Genomic DNA, 19,717 nt, shown 5'->3' with positions numbered 1-19,717 from the left:
ATTTCTGGAGAATTATGCTGAGTGAAAACAACCAATCCCAAAATGTTATACACTATATGACTCCATTTATATAATATTTTTGAAATTACAAAATTATAAAAATGAAGAACAGACTAGTAGTTGCCAGGCATTAAATAGGAAGTGGTGGCAGGAGAGGAATGGATGTGACTATAAAAGGACATTAGGAATCCTTGTGGAAATATTCTGCATCTTGACTGTACAATGTCAGTATCCTGGTTGTTATATTTTACTACAGTTTTATAAGATGTTACTATTAAGAGAAACTGGATAAAGGGTCCATGGGTTCTCTCTGTTATTTCTTACAACTCATGGGAAACTGCAGTATTTCAAAATAAAAAGTTTAGTTTTTATAAGGTAAAGAAAAAGAAAACTTACCTTAAGTATTTTCTTTAAGGGTGGTAGTCAGACCTGTATATACAATAGATAAAACTTAATTAAATTGAACAAGATAAATTCACTTGGTAAACCATAAAATATAGGTTATATGCAATTAACAGATTTAAAAGTTTGAAAGAATCTATCACCTAGGGCAACGGGCTTGTAAATTGAAGACATATCAGAATTCTAGAACAAGTTCCTAAAAGTCTAAAGTAATTGCTTCACGAAATCACAAAATCTTCAGAATTCTGTGGGGAAATAAACTTTGAAGTTGTTTGAAGTTAAAAGAAGAGTTTTTTATGAACCAAGGTAGATAGTGTGTTAAAGAAATGCAGTATTTTGAGACAAACTTCTGGAGTGCTAATCTGAATTGGAAAGGACTAACAAACATCTCTTTCAACTCATAGCTGATTCAGGTGACAGTCTTTCAATAGTTCCTTCACATTTTTAGAGCCCCTTCATAAATTAAGATTTTCAATATATACCTTAATTAGTTTCTATTTAAACCCTGACCATGATGGGATGCTAGATCATTTCCCCAAAAGTCAGGATGAAGGAAAGGTGGGGAGGAATGGGGAATTTGATTTTACCTACCATTTAAAGGCATTGTTTGGTGATGGTAAGAGAATTAGTATTATATAGTAAAAAGACCTTGGATTTTACAGGCAGAAATATCTAGGTTCAAATCCAGATTCTTCCACTTTCATGGTCATATAACTTTGGGCAATTTACATCTGAGTTTCAGTTTTGTCATCTGCAAAATGATTATACTATCATCTATTTCAAAGAATTTTAAAGGCCTTGGGACATAATAGTCACTTGCTAAATGGTAAGTATTATATTTATTCACCTGTACAATATACTATAGGATAAATATGAGAAGTAGACTTGTTGGATCAAAATGTATGAGCATATTTAATTTTGATGTATATACTGACAGATCATCCTTTAAACCAGATTTGCTAATTTGCATTTGCACCCAAAATGTAAGAAAATATTCAGTATTCCACTCCCTATTCATTTTAGTTTTTGTTAATTGTTCGCACAAAAATGATATTCCATTGTCATTTTAATTTGCATTTTTCTGATTATTAATGAGTGAACAATTTTCATATGTATATTATCCATTTGTATTTCTGTTATTTGACTGCTTATAATCTCTGCCCATATACACAAATTGGGTTGTGTGTTTATGTGTGAGAATGCTTTATATATTTTGAATAACAATGCTTTGTGATCTATGCTGTTTATTACCTATGTTTTTTAACTTCTTTGGGTCCCTTATAGCAATTTTAAATATTTATGTTGCCAAATCTGACACCTTTTCCTCTGTGGCTGTTAGTTTATATCTTTTTTAGAAGGTATTTCTCCACCCCAAGATTATGTCAGTATTCTCTTAGATGTTTTCCTAGTATATGCTCTTTATGTTTACATATGTTTAGTTCATTTATAATTTTTTTCTGGTATGAGGTAAGAATTTACTGATATTTTTGCTGAAATAGATAGGCAGTTGTTTCAATACAACAGGACCCTCAGAGATATTGCAGGTTTGGTTCCAGACCACCACATAAAGTGAATATCACAATAAATCAAGTCAAATGCATTTTTTGGCTTCCCTGTGCATATAAAAGTTATGCTTACACTATACTGTAGTCTATTAAGTGTGCAATAGCATTATATCTTAAAAAATGTACATACCTTAATTTAAAAATACTTTATTGCTAAAAATGCTAAATATATGAGCTTTCAGCATTGTAATAAAATGATCACAAATCAGCACAAGTAAAATTATAAGAAGTCTGAAATATTGTGAGAATTATTAAAATGTAACACAGAGACACAAAACGAGCAAATTCTGTTGGAAAAATGACACTGATATACTTGCTTAACAGAGGGTTGCCACAAACCTTCAATTTATTTAAAAAATGCAATATCTGGGAAGTACAATAAAGCAAAACACAATCAGGCTTGCCAGTACATTTTAATTGTCCATATACTTATAATGTTTTTGTCTATCAGTATTCCTTCCTGAGGATGCCATCTTGCCCCAGCTCTAATCCTTGGTGTAGTTGGCAAACTTGACACTGTCTCTGTGGCTACAAGGATAACCACATAATTTGATATAAGAATATTAAGAGAAGTCTTTATTCTTTTATATCAAGAACTAGCAGTGGTCTAAGAGAGAAAAAATAAGAAACCAACACAGAGGAAGAAAGATACAGGGAGATAGTGACTTGGTCACATTGAGTCCCTGGAATCAGCTCTCCTAGTTATATTAGCCAATTAATTTCTTTTTTTAATGAAGTATTTTATTAATAAATATATTTTATATTTTTGGTTATAATCCAAGATGATGTTATTGATTTTTTGTGTAAATTTTTCCAGCTTTGGCCAGTAGCAATTCTTTCAGTGTGTCCTGTGTCCCTTTGACATGCCTCCATCCTTTTGTCTTTTGAGTACTTTCCTTTTTGTCTATAAGATATTCCAGGCTTATCTTGTAACTTTCTTGCCCCAGTCCTAGAATCAATCATTTCTACAAGGAGCCCTGGTATTTTTACTGGAGAATATTTTGAAAGCAGGCTCTGGGAGTTGGGTGTATTGTTGCTATTGTGTCTAGGCCTTCTCAGCAGACAGTTAAATAATATATGTGTGTATACAAACCATGTATATACATATATCTATACTTGTTTCTGTATATATTTCTTTCTATATTTTGCTAATTATAAGTTTATACTGATGTCTCTGAATCTATTCCAGTATCACTGAGTTTATTCTAACCCTCTTTTCTTGCTTGTATCTAATGTAACTTCTCTCTCCCACAGTGAGAAACCTGGCTGTCATCATCCACTATACATTTATTTATTCCACCCCAATATAAATGCAAAGCAGTGTCAGAATTACTAAATTATACTACACCCATGAAGAACAAACTTACCTACTAGCACACATTGTTTATGTACAGTTTACTTTGTCTTTAGCCTTATACTTTCCAGCCAAAACATTATTTTTCAAAGTTACTAAGGTCACTTCCTTTTTTCTCCTACCCCTTTCAGTGTAGTCATATATCTTACATTTGTAATAAATACAGTTGGATTCATTTGTCAATTTCTGCATTATTTCTTGCCTACCAACATTCTGTTTTTTTATTGTTTTAGTTTTAGTTTACATACATTAATGTTCATTCTTTGTGAAGTACAGATCAATAGATTTTGGCAAATGTATAGTCATGTATTTTATAATTATTTAAATTTTTTTTAAAAAAATTATTGTCTATTGAAGTTTTCTCATTCCACTTGAGTCAGTTTCGCAAAGCCTTCCCTATATGCCACTGGCGCTTTCCCAGACTGCTTATTATGATCAACTAGTCATCTGTACCTTAATTTTTCATTTAATAGCACATTAATAAATGTGCTATTAAATCAATTTCATTACTTTAAGTGGCTGTAATGTTATTTTAATAACAGTAGCCAATAGTTTTTTTAAAAATTGAAGTATAATTAACATACAATGTTATATTAGTTTCAGATGTACAGCATATTGATTCAACAATTCTATACATTATTCAGTGCTCATTATGTATGTGGTCACCATCTATCACCATGTAATGCCACTGCAATACCTTTAACTCTGTTTCCCATGCTGCACCCCCATTTCCATGACTTACTTATTTTACAACTGGAAATTTGTACCTCTTAGTCCCGTTATCTATTTTGCCCAACCCCCCCACCTGCCTCCCTTCTGGCAACCACCAGTTTGTTCTCTGTATTTAAGAGTCTGGTTTTCTTTTTTTGTTTATTTTGTTTTTTAGGTTCCACATTTCATTTTTTTTAATAATAATACCCAATACTTTTATTGCAATTTCCTATATTAATATCTTAATACTTTAACTCATTTAATCCCCATAACAATCCTGTGATGTAGATATTTTTACTTCATTTTATATGTGGGAAAGTTAAGTCATGGAGCAGCCAACTAATTTGTCTGAGGACAATAAAGTGGTAAGCCTGAGTTTTGAACTGAGGCAGACCGGCTCTGAAGTCTGTGCTGCAAACAACTAAATTCTACTGTCTCTTATTGTGAGCCTGTACAATAATTATTTAATCAATGCCCTATTAAGAATGCCTTTTTGCGGGGGGAAAAAAGAATGCCCTTTGTAGTTTTTTGTAAGTTTTAAGCTTTTATGTTTTCCCACCCCCCAGCTTTTTCTTTTTAATTAAAATTACACCTACACAGTCCCCCAAAAATCAGTCTGCACAGAAGGGTATAAAATGAAAAGAAAAAGACATCTTTCTCCACTCATAGCTACACTATCAGTTTCATTTACCCAAGACAACTACTTTTAAAGTTCTTCTGGTAAGTTTTATTATAGCTTCAAATTATGTAGTTCAAACTCTATTTGATTTATCAACTAATCAGCTTCGGGTAGAATGTGTTGATGTCATACTCTGAAAGATGATTTAGAGCATTTATACTATTTCGAACCTTCCTTTTACAACTTTTCTTCTCAGTTTTATTAAACATTAAAAAAATTTTTCTAATCATTATTTGTAATGCTCTCATATGTTTGAAATATTTCTTGGCATGTAAACCAATAGGCATTATCTACCAACTTCCTACTATGAAAGATGAACAAGGTTTTTTAAAAAGTTTCATTTTCTTGTCCCTTCCATTTTCTTTTTGTTGTTGTTGTTATTCACATAGTATCATTTCTTTGTTAAGGTTTCTAATACATTCTGTTATATTGCTCTAGTTAAATCTCCCATGCTTTGTTTATAGATTGAGTCTATTTTAAATCTAAGAAAAGTTAATTTATAATTGTTATAATATATATTATATATATTATTATAATTTAAATATAAATCTCTGCTGAGCCAAATAATGTATATGATAGATCCATGAAAAGTAAATGTCACACTTCTGCTTCTAGTAAAGATGGAGTTTACAGGGATATGATTTATCTTTCTTCCTTAAACAATAAGAAAACCAGAAAAAAATTATGGAGAAGTAGTTTTCAGACATTGGGAAGATGGCAGCATGGGACTGTGATTTCTTTTTTTTTTTTTTAATTTTATTTTATTATGTTAGTCACCATACATTACATCATTAGTTTTTTTTTTTTTAAAGATTTTATTTATTTATTTGACAGAGAGAGAGATAGCAAGAGCAGGAACACAAGCAGGGGGAGTGGGAGAGGGAGAAGCAGGCTTCCTGCCGAGCAGGGAGCCCGATGTGGGACTCGATCCCAGGACCCTGGGATCATGACCTGAGCCAAAGGCAGACACTTAACGACTGAGCCACCCAGGCACCCCTACATCATTAGTTTTTGATGTAGTGTTCCATGATTCATTGTTTGCGTATAACACCCTGTGCTCCATGCAATACGTGCCCTCCTTAATACCCATCACTGGGCTAACCCATCCCCCCACCCCCCCTCCCCTCTAAACCCCTCAGTTTGTTTCTCAGGAGACTGTGATTTCTTAGAGAAAAGGACAAAGTGAGCCCTACAATTGTACCAGTTTTCTGCATGGCAGCACCAGGAGGGAGAACCAAAACAGAGCTTGGAGGTATCACTGAATTGAGGAGATGGAGACTGGAGTTTGGTGGGCAGAGGCAGAATTTGTGGACTAGAGTACCAGAATGGAAGGAAATGTAGAGCAAGAAATCTCCAGATAATTGTGAAGGAGGTCCCCTACAGTCTTTGAGATTAATCTGGAGTAGTGAAATACTGGAGGCAAGAAGAAGAACCACTGAAAAGGGTTGGGTAGAACATTCTAGGAACTCACATAGCTAGAAATAAACCATTTTCCTCTATGCTAGAGAGGAAAGATTCATAACACATGTGACAGCAAATAGAAGGCCATAATCTTAGTGGAGAGGCTAAGTCAGCTCTACATTAAAGGCTTTTGGACAATGCCCCCTCACCACCAATAAAGCTTAAAAGCAAACTTCGAAGGAGCCTGTTTCCAAGTATCTTAATATGTACCAAAATAAACCAAATACTAGATTAAAGAAGAAAGCAAAATCTAGTAACCAAAAATGTAAAATTTATCATTCTCAGCATCCAATTAGAAATTACAGACGTACAGGGCGCCTGGGTGGCTCAGTTGGTTAAGTAACTGCCTTCGGCTCAGGTCATGATACTGGAGTCCCGGGATCAAGTCCCGCATCGGGCTCCCTGCTTGGCAGGGAGTCTGCTCTCCCTCTGACCCTCCTCCCTCTCATGCTCTCTGTCTCTCATTCTCTCTCTCTCAAATAAATAAATAAAATCTTAAAAAAAAAAAAAAAGAAAGAAATTACAGACTTACCAAAAAAAGCAAGAAAATATGACCCATAGTGCAGGGAAAAATCAATCAATAGGAAAAGACCTAGAAATGACAGAGAAGATAGAACTAACAGAAAAGGAGGTTAAAAGAGCTATTACAAATATATTCCATATATTCAAGATGGTAGAATAAACATGAACATGATGAGGAAAGAAATGGAAGGTGTAGATAGACAAAATGGAATTTTTAGAGATGAAAAAGGAAGTAATAGCACATTAGATGCTGCAAAGGATCAATGAACCTGAAGACAGAATTAGAAATTAGACAAAATAAAGCAGAATGAGAAAAAAGATTTTTTTAAAAAGTAGAGCATCAGTAACATATGAAAATATCAAGTGGTAAAACATACATATAATTGGAGACTTATAGGGAGAGGAAACTAAAAAATGTATTTGAAGAAATAATGGTCAAAAGTTTTTCATATTTGATGAAAACTATAAACCCACAGATCCAAGAAACTCAATGAACTCAAAGAGCATAGACCTAAAAAAAAAATTCTCAGACATATCATAATCACATTGCTGACATTCAGTGGTCAAGAGAAAACCTTAGGGGAGTGGAAAGGAAGGCACATTTGTAATAGAGGAAGAAATATAAAAATAACAGACTTTTTGTTAGAGACTATGTAAGGCAGAAGACTATAGGAATGTCATCTTTAATAGAAGGAAAAAGTCACCAACCTAGAATTCTTTAACCAGTTATAACATTTTTCAAAACAGAAATTAAAATATCCTTTCAGCAAACAAAAGCTGAGAGAATTCATTGCAAGAAAACCCCCACCATAAGAAATGTTAAAGGAAAGTGACACAAACAAAATGGTGAAATAAATAGCTTCAAGTTCTTGTTCCTCTGAAAAAAACTGAAAAAGGATCCAGAAGCTGTCTGAACCAGCTTCATGGGAGCTCTGGAAAACAATCAAAGTTTATGGCAACCAAGCAAATACCCAATGAAGAAAAAGCCATCTTCAAAATGGTAGGAAATTTCATGGCATTTTTACTCTTGCTCTACTCCCTCCTAGGATGGCAGCACTCTTGGTCTTGAGCAGTGGCAGCCCAGTTCCCAGTTACCCTCATTGAACCAGATAGAGCATAGGAAGACCTTATGTGCATATCATTGTGTATTTATGTTTTAATCTTGCTGGGTGGATACATGAAGGACTGACCAGTTGAGTTCTGTCTCACATGCAGGCAGGTTTGTTAGGTTCCTGTCAGCTGAGTCTGCCTCTGTTTTAAGATACTCTCTCAGAAGATTCTTCCAACAACTTACAATTACGTGTAGTTGGCCAGAAACTTGTCACATAGTTACCCTTATCTTCAACAGAGGCTGGACAATGTACCCTTTCTTTTTTTTTTTTTTAGCAAGGGACATTTCTACCTAAATGCTAAAAATTTTATGTTCTTGAGATAATATATATTGTGGGAAGGCAATTATCAGTCTCTGTCACAGAGAACAAGAGACTAATTAGGAGACTAGAAGAAAGAGATGATAGTGGCTTGTGCTACAGTGGTAATGGGGTTGATGGCAAGATGTAATTGTACAATTGATATATTTTGAAGGCAGAAGCCAGAAGACTTAATGCTGGATTAGATATGGTAAGGAGAAGGAGACAAATAAAGAGTGAAACTTAAGTTACTAGCCAGTAGATGGTAGCACCAATAACTGAGATGAGGAAAAGTCGAGAAAGGCCAAGGTTTTGTGGGGTTTTTGGAGGGAGGGAGGGGAGCAGCATTAGTAATCCAGAATTTTCTTTTGTGATATATTAAATTTGGGATGCCTCTTATACAGCTAAGTGGAAACCAATACCTTTTTGAATTTCTCAGGGTTGTATTTAGAATCTTTTCCAAGGGTCACCCTCTCCTCACATTCCTCAGAAATACCTTATTTACTCTGGAGTTAGTTCTGTTTGCTCTTATTGATTCTTCACTTGCATGTATTGATTTTCCTCATATATCTGGTAAACTTTGTTGGCTCATTTTATATTTGTGAATGAAAGAATATGTTGATTGTATAGGTATGCTCTGTGTGACAGGCAGGCTTCCCTGGGCTGTATGTGGGGATGCAAGAGCATAGGCAGGATGGCTGGGAACCCAACAACATTTCCAAAGAACCCATGTGTTTCTCTCCTAGATGGAACTTCCTTTTTTTTCTTTTTATACCTCCTCTGTTATCAATGTGGAAATGTCAGTGATAGCAAGCTCTATTCTGCTCAAAACTCAGAGGGTCTCCACCTGGGCAGATGGCACATTTTCTTTAGAAAGCAATATTTTTTCTATTTTTTTAAATTATCATGTTCAGTTAGCCACTGTATAGTACATCATTAGTTTCTGATGTAGTGTTCAGTGATTCACTAGTTACATATAACATCCAGTGCTCATCACAACACATGCCCTCCTTAATACCCAGTCACACTATTACTGCCCCCCACCCCAAACCCTCAGTTTGTTTCCCAGGGTCCATAGTCTCTCATGGTTTGTCTCCCTCTCTGATTTCTCCCCCTTCAGTTTTCCCTCCCTTCCCCTATGGTCATCCGTGCTGTTGCTTATGTCCCACGTATGAGTGAAACCATATGATAATTATCTTTCTCTACCTGACTTACTTCACTTAGCATAATCCCCTCAATTTTTTTTTTTTTATGTTTTGGGTGTGCGACTGGGAAAGACAATGCTGCCAGTGGCATGTGCTCTGTATGCTGTGGAAGAGAAGATCCAGCTGTTCTGAATGTAGCTCTTTAATTAATAACTATGACAAATGCACCATCACCTGATTCTCTTTGTATATGCTGTCCTTGAATTTTTTTGTTTCTCAGGCCCGCCTGATTTCTGCTGTTCAAGGCTCTAATTTTCTTGATGGGGGTTTCCATTCTGTCAGTCTCATCTGCTTTCATATTTTCTGAATTTTCTCAACTTTCTAAATCATGGTGTCTCACCTTATTGATTTCCAGTATTGCCATGGGATTTTTCTTTTTGAAATATTGTTTTCTGTTAATTTACTGGAACCTTGGAAGGTAGAAAAGAAGAGATCTCCATGTTTAGTCCATCATCTTGATGCTCCTATATTGGTTTGTTTTATTGTTCTTTTCTAGCTTCCTGAGATGAATGCCTAAAGCATTTCTCCCCAGTATAAATGTACTGGAGTTTTTTGTTTATAAAGTGTTCCATGTTAATTTAAATAATAATACAGAGTTAAACAATAAAAGTTAATAGTGTCCTGTTTCCTCTCCTCCAGAGATGTTAACATTTTATGTCCTTTCACACATTCTTTCAAGCTTATCTTAGGGAGGAGTTTTTGTTTCTTTTGTGTTTTTTAAAAAAAGGAGATCATGGGGTTTTTTGTTTTTTGTTTTTTTACTGTTCTTCCTCTTCTCATATATATTTCATTTATTTTTAATTTTTCTACTAAATTTATTTAAAATAATGAAATTTCAAATGTTAGAGTTCAAACTGTTTTTTGGGGAAATTCAAGCAAAGAAAAACAAAACAAGCAAAAGAACAGATGTGGAAAAGTCTGAGATGTATTTCAAGAATTCAGAGTTAGACACATTTGTCTGAAGGAGAGAAACTATAATGTGGAGTATTGAGAAACTCGTAGAAATAATTTAGTCAATGTGTTAGGGCAATGAATAGCAGCAAAAGTAGGAAGCTGCTGAAAATTTAAGAATAAGGTCATGTTATTAACTGCTTAAAATTATTGAACACTTAAAAGTATTAGTTATAGAAACATCATTCATTGAACTGTTATTTTAATTAACTTGATATATAATGAACCTTCTGCTGTCTAAAGGAGATAGTATATTGGAAAGTAGTTTGTAGACTAAGTACTCTCAAAGAGATGGCGTCAAGTTTTGTCTAGATGAGTTGGCAGTGTGGATGCACATTATGATGCTTCCAAAGCATCATTCTCAGTCACTGTGGTCTTGATTGTGTAATGAAGGGAGTATCAGATAAAAATTTAGGACACTTAGGATTTAGGCTACTAATCATCTGGGTAACGGGAAAACAAACTTCAACTTCAGATTCTTGTATGAAACAAGGAGTAGGATTGGATTATCTCTAAAGCACCTTTCATCTCCAAAAATTCAGTGGTTCTGTGATTCTTTAATTGTTCCTATACACCTTAATCTAGCACCAAGTGTTTCCTTAGGCAGGGTTAAGTACCCATTTAGCAATTATAGGTTAAGGAATCATTGAAAATGCTTTCTAGCCCAATACAATATCAAATGCCATTTATTTATTTTTTATTTTTTGTAGGGGTGGGGGAGGGGCAGAGGGAGAAGAAGAGAGAATCCTAAGCAGGCTCCACACTCAGCACATTAACCCAATGCGGGGCTTGATCTCACAACCCTGAGATCATGACTTGAGCCAAAATCAAGAGTCAGACGCTTAACCGACTGAGCTACCCAGGGGCCCCTCAAATGCCATTTATTATCTAAAGCATTTTACAACCTTTTAAAATGAAATTATATTAATTCTGACATTTCTATTTCTTTTCTACTTTTGTTTCTGCTTGAAGTTGCTGTGCATTGTTTTGATTTCACAAATTCAATAGGGTGAATATTATATTATCAAGGAAGCTAAAGTTATATGTGTAAATGCATTATATATGTATAGATTTCTTTGATGATTGGCAAAGTAAATTATAGTAGTTATGAGAAAAATATTTAGATTATAAGTTTTTTATGTTTTTAATAACTATTGAAAGGATAAAATTATCTTGGGAAATATCCTTGCATTACAAGCAGTCTAAAATTAAAACTTCTCTTTTTATAAGGTGATTTTTTCACCAAAGGAACACATTTTACCAGCTTTCAGACCAGAATATATAGAATTCAAACCAAAATACCAGGTGAGTCCTGAATTATCCTATTCCAATAACAAGTATATTTAAGTACTAGGCTTCTCTAATACTTTATATAATTCAGTGGTTCCTAAACCAGACTACCCATTAGAAACACATGGCTGTCTTTGAAAAAATACATGTCCTCAGGTTCTACCTCTGACCTGATGAATCTCAGTCTAGAAATGGAGCCTGAGAATCTGTATTTCTCAGAAAAACCCAGGGGATCCTTATACTCTCATCTGGATATCAACTAATATTTGAAAAACAGTTGCAATAAATTGTATCCATTAAGATGAAGTTTGAACAACTAAGTTGAAATAAACTAAAACAGATACTAGGCTGATTATTTCACATTTTGCCATTTTCAACTGGTTAATGTAGAAGTTGTATGAACAAATATAAGAATATGTTTGAAATATTTGAATAAGAGACTTCATCTCAAAGGCTATTTCAATGATATACTAGCTTGATCCCAGAACTACAAAACTGCCCATGGATATTACACTGAAATTTCACTGTAATCTGGATTTTTTTTGTACTGCTCTCTCTTAACCATTTATGAGGTATGTGTGGTATTCATCAAAAAGTAAGATTCTACTGTGACATTCTGAGGAATGGATGGAACTCACCATCATTGTTGAAATTCCCAGGCTTAAAAGCAGATGATATATGCTCCCAAGTTAGTCTTTAGAAACTATTTGTGATACTTCTAATGGGATATCTACTACTTGCTTTGCATTTTAAATTTTTCTTATATTGCTACTAAAATGGTAAATATTTATAAGATAGAACTTAGATCCTGATGTTAGCCATTGTCTAAGTAAGTGCAGCTAACACTGGAAATTAAGTTCTTTAAAAAAAAAATTATTTAGGAATGCTGTATAAGTATTTTAAATATTCTAGGTAGCAAAAATCTCTTGGACACAAAATAGTATCAGAATTAGGAATTCTAAAATTTCACATTAAAATTTTCATCATTCCAATTTCAGATATTTTAAAATAATTAAAGTCAGTTTTCTCTTTGTAGAAGGTGGGTGGATAGATAATTTGACAGATTGCTCAAAGAAAATTAACTAGAAAATTTATTATAAATTCAAATAAATACTACAGAACTTCTTACCTTTTGTTTTTAATATTACAGTTCCAGAAATTCAACTTTAAGGATGGTTTTGATCCTTTTCTAAGGAATATAAACAACAAAATGTCGGTCAGAAAAAGGAAAGACCAAGATATGTCCAAATGTAGAAACACTTTAAGTGCAGAGGTTATAGAGCATGAAGACCAAGATCCTCCTTACCCAACATATTCAAAAACTGCAAGGCCTACTAATAAAACCTGGCCCCGTGATCCTGGTATCACCACAGTAAGGACTTTAGACACTAAGACTAAGTTAAAGTCAGCCCGTGATCCCGATTTCATCACAGTAAAGACTTTAGACACTAAGAATAATTTAGCCCGTGATCCTAATATGACCACAATAGAGACTTTACATACTAAAAATAATTTAAAAGAAAGACTACCAAATGTATCTCTACCTAATTTTGAAGGAGAATCATCAGTGACTGGAAATATAAATACATATCGCCTCTCAAAATCATTAAGTCTTACTTCCCACCTAGAAAATTTAAAACAATCAATGATGCTCAAATCAATTTTAAGTAAAAATCTGCAAGACCTTTCAGATAAATTATTTTCTAAACCAGAGGTTCCTATGGACACTGAAGCAAGAAAGAAAAGTCCTAGTTCTCCACTTCTGAGTGTTCATGATGAACCACCAAGTAGTCTGGAAAACAAAGTATGTGAAAAAGTTCAAGACTTAAATAACTGGCTTCCAGAAAAAGACATTGTAAGTTCAAAGTCTCTTTTAAAACAAATAATTAAAGATATTCCTGCAGATTCACTCTCAGAAGGTGGACCAAGAAATTCTCCAGAAGTAGAAACAGCACTTGTCTCTGAAAAACACTTGGATGCTGGTGAGATCAATTTTCCAATTAAAAAAAATAATTTCAAACAGAAACATTCAAAAATTGAAGTGTCTAGCTCCAAACCAGGTATAAGTGACACTGCAAATGATTATGTTACAAAGCAAATATTCACTGCACCTATCTTCTCAGAGTTGGAAATAGGGGTGAAAGAATTGAGTGAGACACCAGTAAATTTGCAGAATCAATTACCCACAGCTTGGGAGAGTTTATCTTCAAATATTCTACTTCATTATGAAGAAAACGATGATGAAATAGAATTGCCACAGGCCAAATCTGTTATAAGCCAGATAATACAAGCATTTCCTGTAGATACTCTTTTAGAATCTGGGATAATCAAAGTGATAGAATTAGATAAACAATATCAGAAGAGTTCTGTGCTGGATACAGAGACAGTCTTTGCTGAAGAAGAGCCAAAGTATTCCACAGAGGATTATTCAGAAACCCAAAGCAGAACAGAATCTCTTTCAGAGCAGAATACACTCATCATTCCCAAAGAAACCACTTCTTCTTTTAATAGAGTTGAATATATGGATGAAGGCCAAAATATATCCCTACAAGATTCAAAATATCAGTCAACACCAGATAAAAAAGCAGATATGCTAAGTAACAGTCAGAGGTTTGATAGAGAAGAAAATGATCTAAATTCTACTTTAGAAAATTCAAGTAACTCATTAATGGGTAAACTTAATGATTCAGATGTAATAATGTTAAAATCCTTTTTAAAACATATGTTTAATATTTTTTTCAAGTATAATCAGTCTGAAAGAAGACAACCAGAAAAAGAATTAGAAAGACTGATTCAGCATCCTTTTCCAAATAATACAGAAGACCTTGAAGAAATCAAAGAGAATTTCGATAAAACAGATAAATTAGACAGAAAACCTGTTTTGAGTTCAAAGCTGCGTGTATTTCTAGAAGAACTCTCAGAGTCAGAAATAAAAAATTTAAAATCTGAACTAAGTAAACATATCCAACATTACCTTGTAGAAAGACTTTCAGAATCCGGACACATCACCAAAGAAGACTTACCAAAAATCTATCAAAATCTGTATTTGATGAATGAGAAAGTGGAACCAAAAGGGCAAAATATTTTTCTGGAAAAATATTCAGAAACTGTTAAAGAAGTCATGTCTTTTGTAAATAATTTTAATCATCATTTCATAGATAAACATTTGGAAATAAAGCTAAGATCTTTCTTAAATGAAATTCTCCAAAACTATTTCCTAAAAAACCTTTCAGAAAGCAGTTTATTTAAAGAGACAGAATCTGAGACTATCGACTCAAACATGTCTTCTCTAAGAACTAAAAGTGCCTCCATATCTTTCCGTGAGTTAGGACAAGACATTTCAATGGGGAATTTTGGGAAAAGACTTGACTTAAACATGAAATATCCTTTAAATAAATCTCTACAAAACTATCTTATAGCTTTATCAGAAAATGAACTACTAAATCTAAAAGCTGATTTAAGCAAACACCTGCAGAGCCTTTTTATAGAAAAACTTTCAAAATCAGGACTAATCAAAGAAAGGCAATTAGAGGGGATCAACCAGCGTATAAATTTGATCAATTCTAGTTCCATACCATTTAAATGTATAAAGCCAGATTTATCTTTTAGAAATGAAAATCAGTTTATGGAGGAGAATTCAGAAAAGCAAAATAAATATTCAAAAATTGTTCAAAAAACTACTTTACAAAAAGTTCCTGAGGATAGACTTATAGAAACAGAACTAACCAAAAAGGAAGAAAAGGAATATTTTCCCTTACAGAATATTAAGGAAAATCCATCAGTAATTGAGGAACAGAAAAGATACTATCCTAAAGAAGGAGCCAAAACCCTGAGATTAATTGAAGTACAACCTTCTTTCGTCAAAAATACCCAAGTGATTCCATTAAATAAGTCATCAGAAAGACTTACAGATATAGTGCTTAAGAAACAAAGGAAAGAACATGGTTTCATCCAGCTTCCTCGAGCAGAAAATCATGATTTTAAAACAGAAATTCAAGACCCACATGGTTGGAGTGGTAAATCAAAAACAACTCAGTCAAATATTTACTTTGAAAGGACACTAAAAGTGAAGCCCCTTGAAAAAAGGGAGCATAATATCTATAAACTGATGGCACAGGAAAAACCGGAAGCAGTACTGTCACCGTATCCAAGAATTCCTAATTGCAAAATGCCAAGTGAAAATGAGGAATATATATACAAATACACTTTTCCTTCCAGGCAGAATAACACTTTAACTCATTTCAATTTAGAGGCTGGGGAGAAATTGAAGTTAGAAGACCAGTATATTCAGAGATTGAAGGGAAATAATAACAATAATAAAAAACATCTAGTAACATTTGCACAATACAAAAAAATACATACTCTTTCTGTAAAGACAAATGGAATTTGCAATGAAAAATATGCCAAGTTCCCTGAATCACAGTCGTTTAAATACAAAGTTGTGGAAGCGGAGAAAAACTCAAAACCATCCCTCTTCCCAGAAGTATTAAAGAGAGAAAATCGAAAGCCCAAGGTCCGAAAAGAAAGAGACCACGTCAACAAACAGAAGAAGTCATTTAGCAAGATAGTTAAGATACTACCAGCCACACTGCCCACTGCAAGAATTCTAAGGAAGTCTGTTCCAAGGACATTGCTTCACTGGACTGCAAGAAGAACTATACACGTAATACTGTTTTTCTAAGTCTTCTACTTTTGTATTTGGCAAAGTCTGTCAATAATCTACTTTAGGGTGTATATGTCTATATGCAAGTATGTGTGTAACCTTTGTTGCCCCAAAACACACAGACTGTCAAACTTAAAAAATTCTTCTGACATTCAAATTCACCTCACCTGGTTTAAAATGCAGTCACAAAATCAGGGGACTGTTAACACACTCAGTGCCTTTGTGTGAAATAGATAAAGGGCACTCCATCTGGAGCATAAATTAGAAAAAAATCACCCTTTCCTCTGGGCAGACTCTGTTGACTGACACAGCCTGGAGCCAGAGCATATAGCCCCTGTCAAAGGGAAATGGGCTGGATCTCGGCCATGACTCACCCCTCAGCCCAGGGCTGCTGTGCAGTCACGACGTATACAATTCTTGGCAGCGGCTGTATCCTATGGAAACACGGCTGGAATTTTGTTTTCATGCAGATATAAGTATATATAGTATTATGTGCCAGTTATTCTGATAAATATTAGGGATATGCAAAATTTATAATCTATTAGATTATGAATAGAAAAATTTTAATTTAACATCTCCTCTCTTCTATTACCATTGCCCCCCTGCTATATCATGTGCTGAGAAACTTGGGAATTCAAATCTATTTATAATATTAACATAAAACAATTAGGAAGGTAAACCTGCTAACAGACTTTATACAAACCATTCTGAGGTTAAAAACTAGGAGTGGAAGGGACTTATTTTAGTTTTCTGGACTGCTGCTCTTTGCTGTTTGTATATATAAATAGGCATGACCCATAACTCAGAGAACTCATAAATCCCAAAATGATATTACATTGAAAATTTGATGTGCATAATCCTTTGAATGAGAAAAATAGATCTAATTTAGAACAGTTGCTTTTTTTCTTGTTTAGAACAGTTGCTTTGAATTTGCTCTCCATAGTAAAACAAATATTTAGCTTTAGTAAATAGTAAAAATAGTAGCAGGGAAAATATCAGTTTAGCTTATACTCTCAACGTTAGAATTCTCTTTTCTATTTAAATTTGGTAATTTTAGTATTGAGTGTGTATGTACACACACGTGTGTGTATCCACTAGGAAAAGGAAGTAGAAGATGGGTTCACAGTTTTGAGAAAGGACTTTCCAAAGTTCCTTTAGACAAATTGAATCTTTAATGTCACTTTTCCAAACAAAACAATAAATTGTGTTTATATTATATAATATGAGATCATATAGGATCTCAGAACCTTTATCCTAAGAGTGGGCAGGAGAGATAGAGTTATCCTTATTTTCCTCTGTTAAACCAACAGTCCCTAAACTTTTCTCTCCAGTGAAGTTGACAACAGAGAATTGAATGGTAGCAGGGCATTTTTCAGATCATCAGAAAGACGTGCTCATCTGATTCTTTTCTAAAATCCAGGAATCTCCCAAAAGAATCAAAACAGAAGACAAGAGAAATTGAGTTGTAGGAGAATCCAGAAAAGTAACCAGTTGTGTGGGTCTCCATGACCTTTCGCTGTTATTTCATCTGTTATTTCAGTTATTTCATCTAGTAATCAGTTATTTCATCTGTGAAGCAAGAATTATGTATTACTCACCAAAGCAGCAGAAATTCCCTTAATAATGTTCCACGTCCATAAAAGGGGAGAGGAAGAATGTTTCCTTGCCTTCTTCAAACCCAGGCAAAGATGTAAAGTAGGTACAATTAGTCTTTAGACTCTATACCTCCTTTTTTGTAAATCTTTCTTGCCGCCCTAATTCTTCTCAGTCCTGCACAACCTCCCCCCACCCTCCAATTCTATTAATTCATTCACACCTTCTCTCTAAATCAGAGTAGCTTATTCCTTTGGTGTGGTCATCTCTGCAAAGTGTTAAGGGACAAGATGCTCAAGCTGCAGAGGAAACTAGTTTATACTAGTTTAAGAATGACTAATAGCTCCATACCCTCTTTGGGATAATTGTAGGTTATTATATATTTATTATAAAATAGAGCCATATTATATAAATTTGAAAAAAAGAGAAAAGAAAAACAAAACCCATAATCCCACCACCCTAACCCAACCATCATTTTTTAAAAATTGCTTGGTGTATATCTTTCCAGCTATTTTCCTAAATGTCTTACTTCTTTACTCTCAGAATGTACATAAAAATTTTTATTACTTTAATATAAACAGTATAACTATATCCTAGATGCCAGGCTCTCTCTATGTGTGTGAACGCGTGTTAAATAAGATGTTTATTAACTCTTAAAGAATGAAACTTTGGATGATATAAAGTATGAGTTCGTGATTTATATTTAGGGTTGGAGAAAATATAATATGGAGAATTATAGAATAGGCTGACTGCCTTTAGGAGTCTGACCCCTAAGGACAGCTCTCCTAAGTTTTTCTGGTTTCCAGCTTCATATTTTCTATCCCTTCTAAAATAACAGATCCTTTGAAACAGTAAGATTTTTTTTTTTTTTAAAGCATGGTTTCTGTGATAGTGTCTAATAGGAGGCATTGGGTGTAGGATCTGAATTTGGGGACTGCCTATAAAATATTTAATGCTCTCATTCTTTAACTGTTGATATTACACACTTCAATTCTTGTAAATTTAAAATGTACTTTTAAGAAAACTAATGCACCAACCTGATCTTTTAATATTTAGGATTGTTCGGATAGATTTGAGGATATACCTGTGACCTCATTTAAGCATGCTGAACAAGCAAAATCAAGAACAAGGCTTTTAGGAAAAAGCCCGGATGATAGCCATAATCAGTTAAAACACTTTGCAAGACCGAATACTGCTCCAGAGGTTCACAAACGGCGAGAGAACTACAGCAGAAAATTTACAAGTCCTCGAATGGTTTCAGCAGGTTTAGTTCACATAAATGATGCAAACCCAGACTATGAAATCCATTAAATGAGGCAAAAAAGAAAATTAAAAGAGAATATTGAAAAGTGTTCGCTCATTTGTGATATCATCCAAATGTTAAAAGTTCAGAATGATATGTAAGGCCAACAGTCGATTTCTCCAATTAACAAAATGGTTTGGAGATCTGTCCTTTTGTGGGATAGAAGTCAGCAACCAAATTTCATTTTGTTAGAACCATTTTGTTTTAATTAAAATGATAAAGAAGCACTTTTGATGTAAATGTGTTTTTGTTTATGAACCTTAGGGAACAGACCAAGATATACATATTCGGTTCATATTTGTTAAGTTTCATTTCCCAGCTTTCCCCCCTTTTCACTATATAACAATACCACACCAGTTGATAGTTCTCTGATTTCCCAAATCTTCGTTATTCTCTAAATTATTCCTGTCTACCCAGTTTTCAAGGTCTTTATTTGCAGTTATTTATGTTTAGCCATTTGTTATGAATATATTCTTATTCTTCAGCTCTAATTATATTTCCAGATTCAAAAGTATGTAATTTTCTGGGCTTAGAGAACATCTGTTAATTTTAGTATCATCTGATATTACAACTTTTACACTATAAATAAAGATAATAGATTTAATAGTA

The 19,717-nt window shown here is 33.8% G+C and overlaps 1 protein-coding gene across 1 annotated transcript in view; it reads left to right on the top strand.

Annotated features, from left to right (window-relative positions):
- Positions 1–19,385, top strand: part of CATSPERT (catsper channel auxiliary subunit tau) — a 146,313-nt gene extending 126,928 nt beyond the window's left edge. The window contains exons 15-18 of the mRNA XM_036098594.2: positions 11,490–11,564; positions 12,700–12,910; positions 12,959–16,212; positions 18,862–19,385. Coding sequence (XP_035954487.2) covers positions 11,490–11,564; positions 12,700–12,910; positions 12,959–16,212; positions 18,862–19,116 — 3,795 coding nt within the window. The 3' untranslated portion in view covers positions 19,117–19,385. The remainder of the gene's footprint in view (positions 1–11,489; positions 11,565–12,699; positions 12,911–12,958; positions 16,213–18,861) is intronic.
- Positions 19,386–19,717: the final 332 nt, after the last annotated feature.

The sequence above is a fragment of the Halichoerus grypus genome, chromosome 4, assembly GCF_964656455.1.
Source record: "Halichoerus grypus chromosome 4, mHalGry1.hap1.1, whole genome shotgun sequence".
Lineage (NCBI taxonomy): Eukaryota > Metazoa > Chordata > Mammalia > Carnivora > Phocidae > Halichoerus > Halichoerus grypus.
This window is presented reverse-complemented; position numbering and strand designations above follow the sequence as displayed.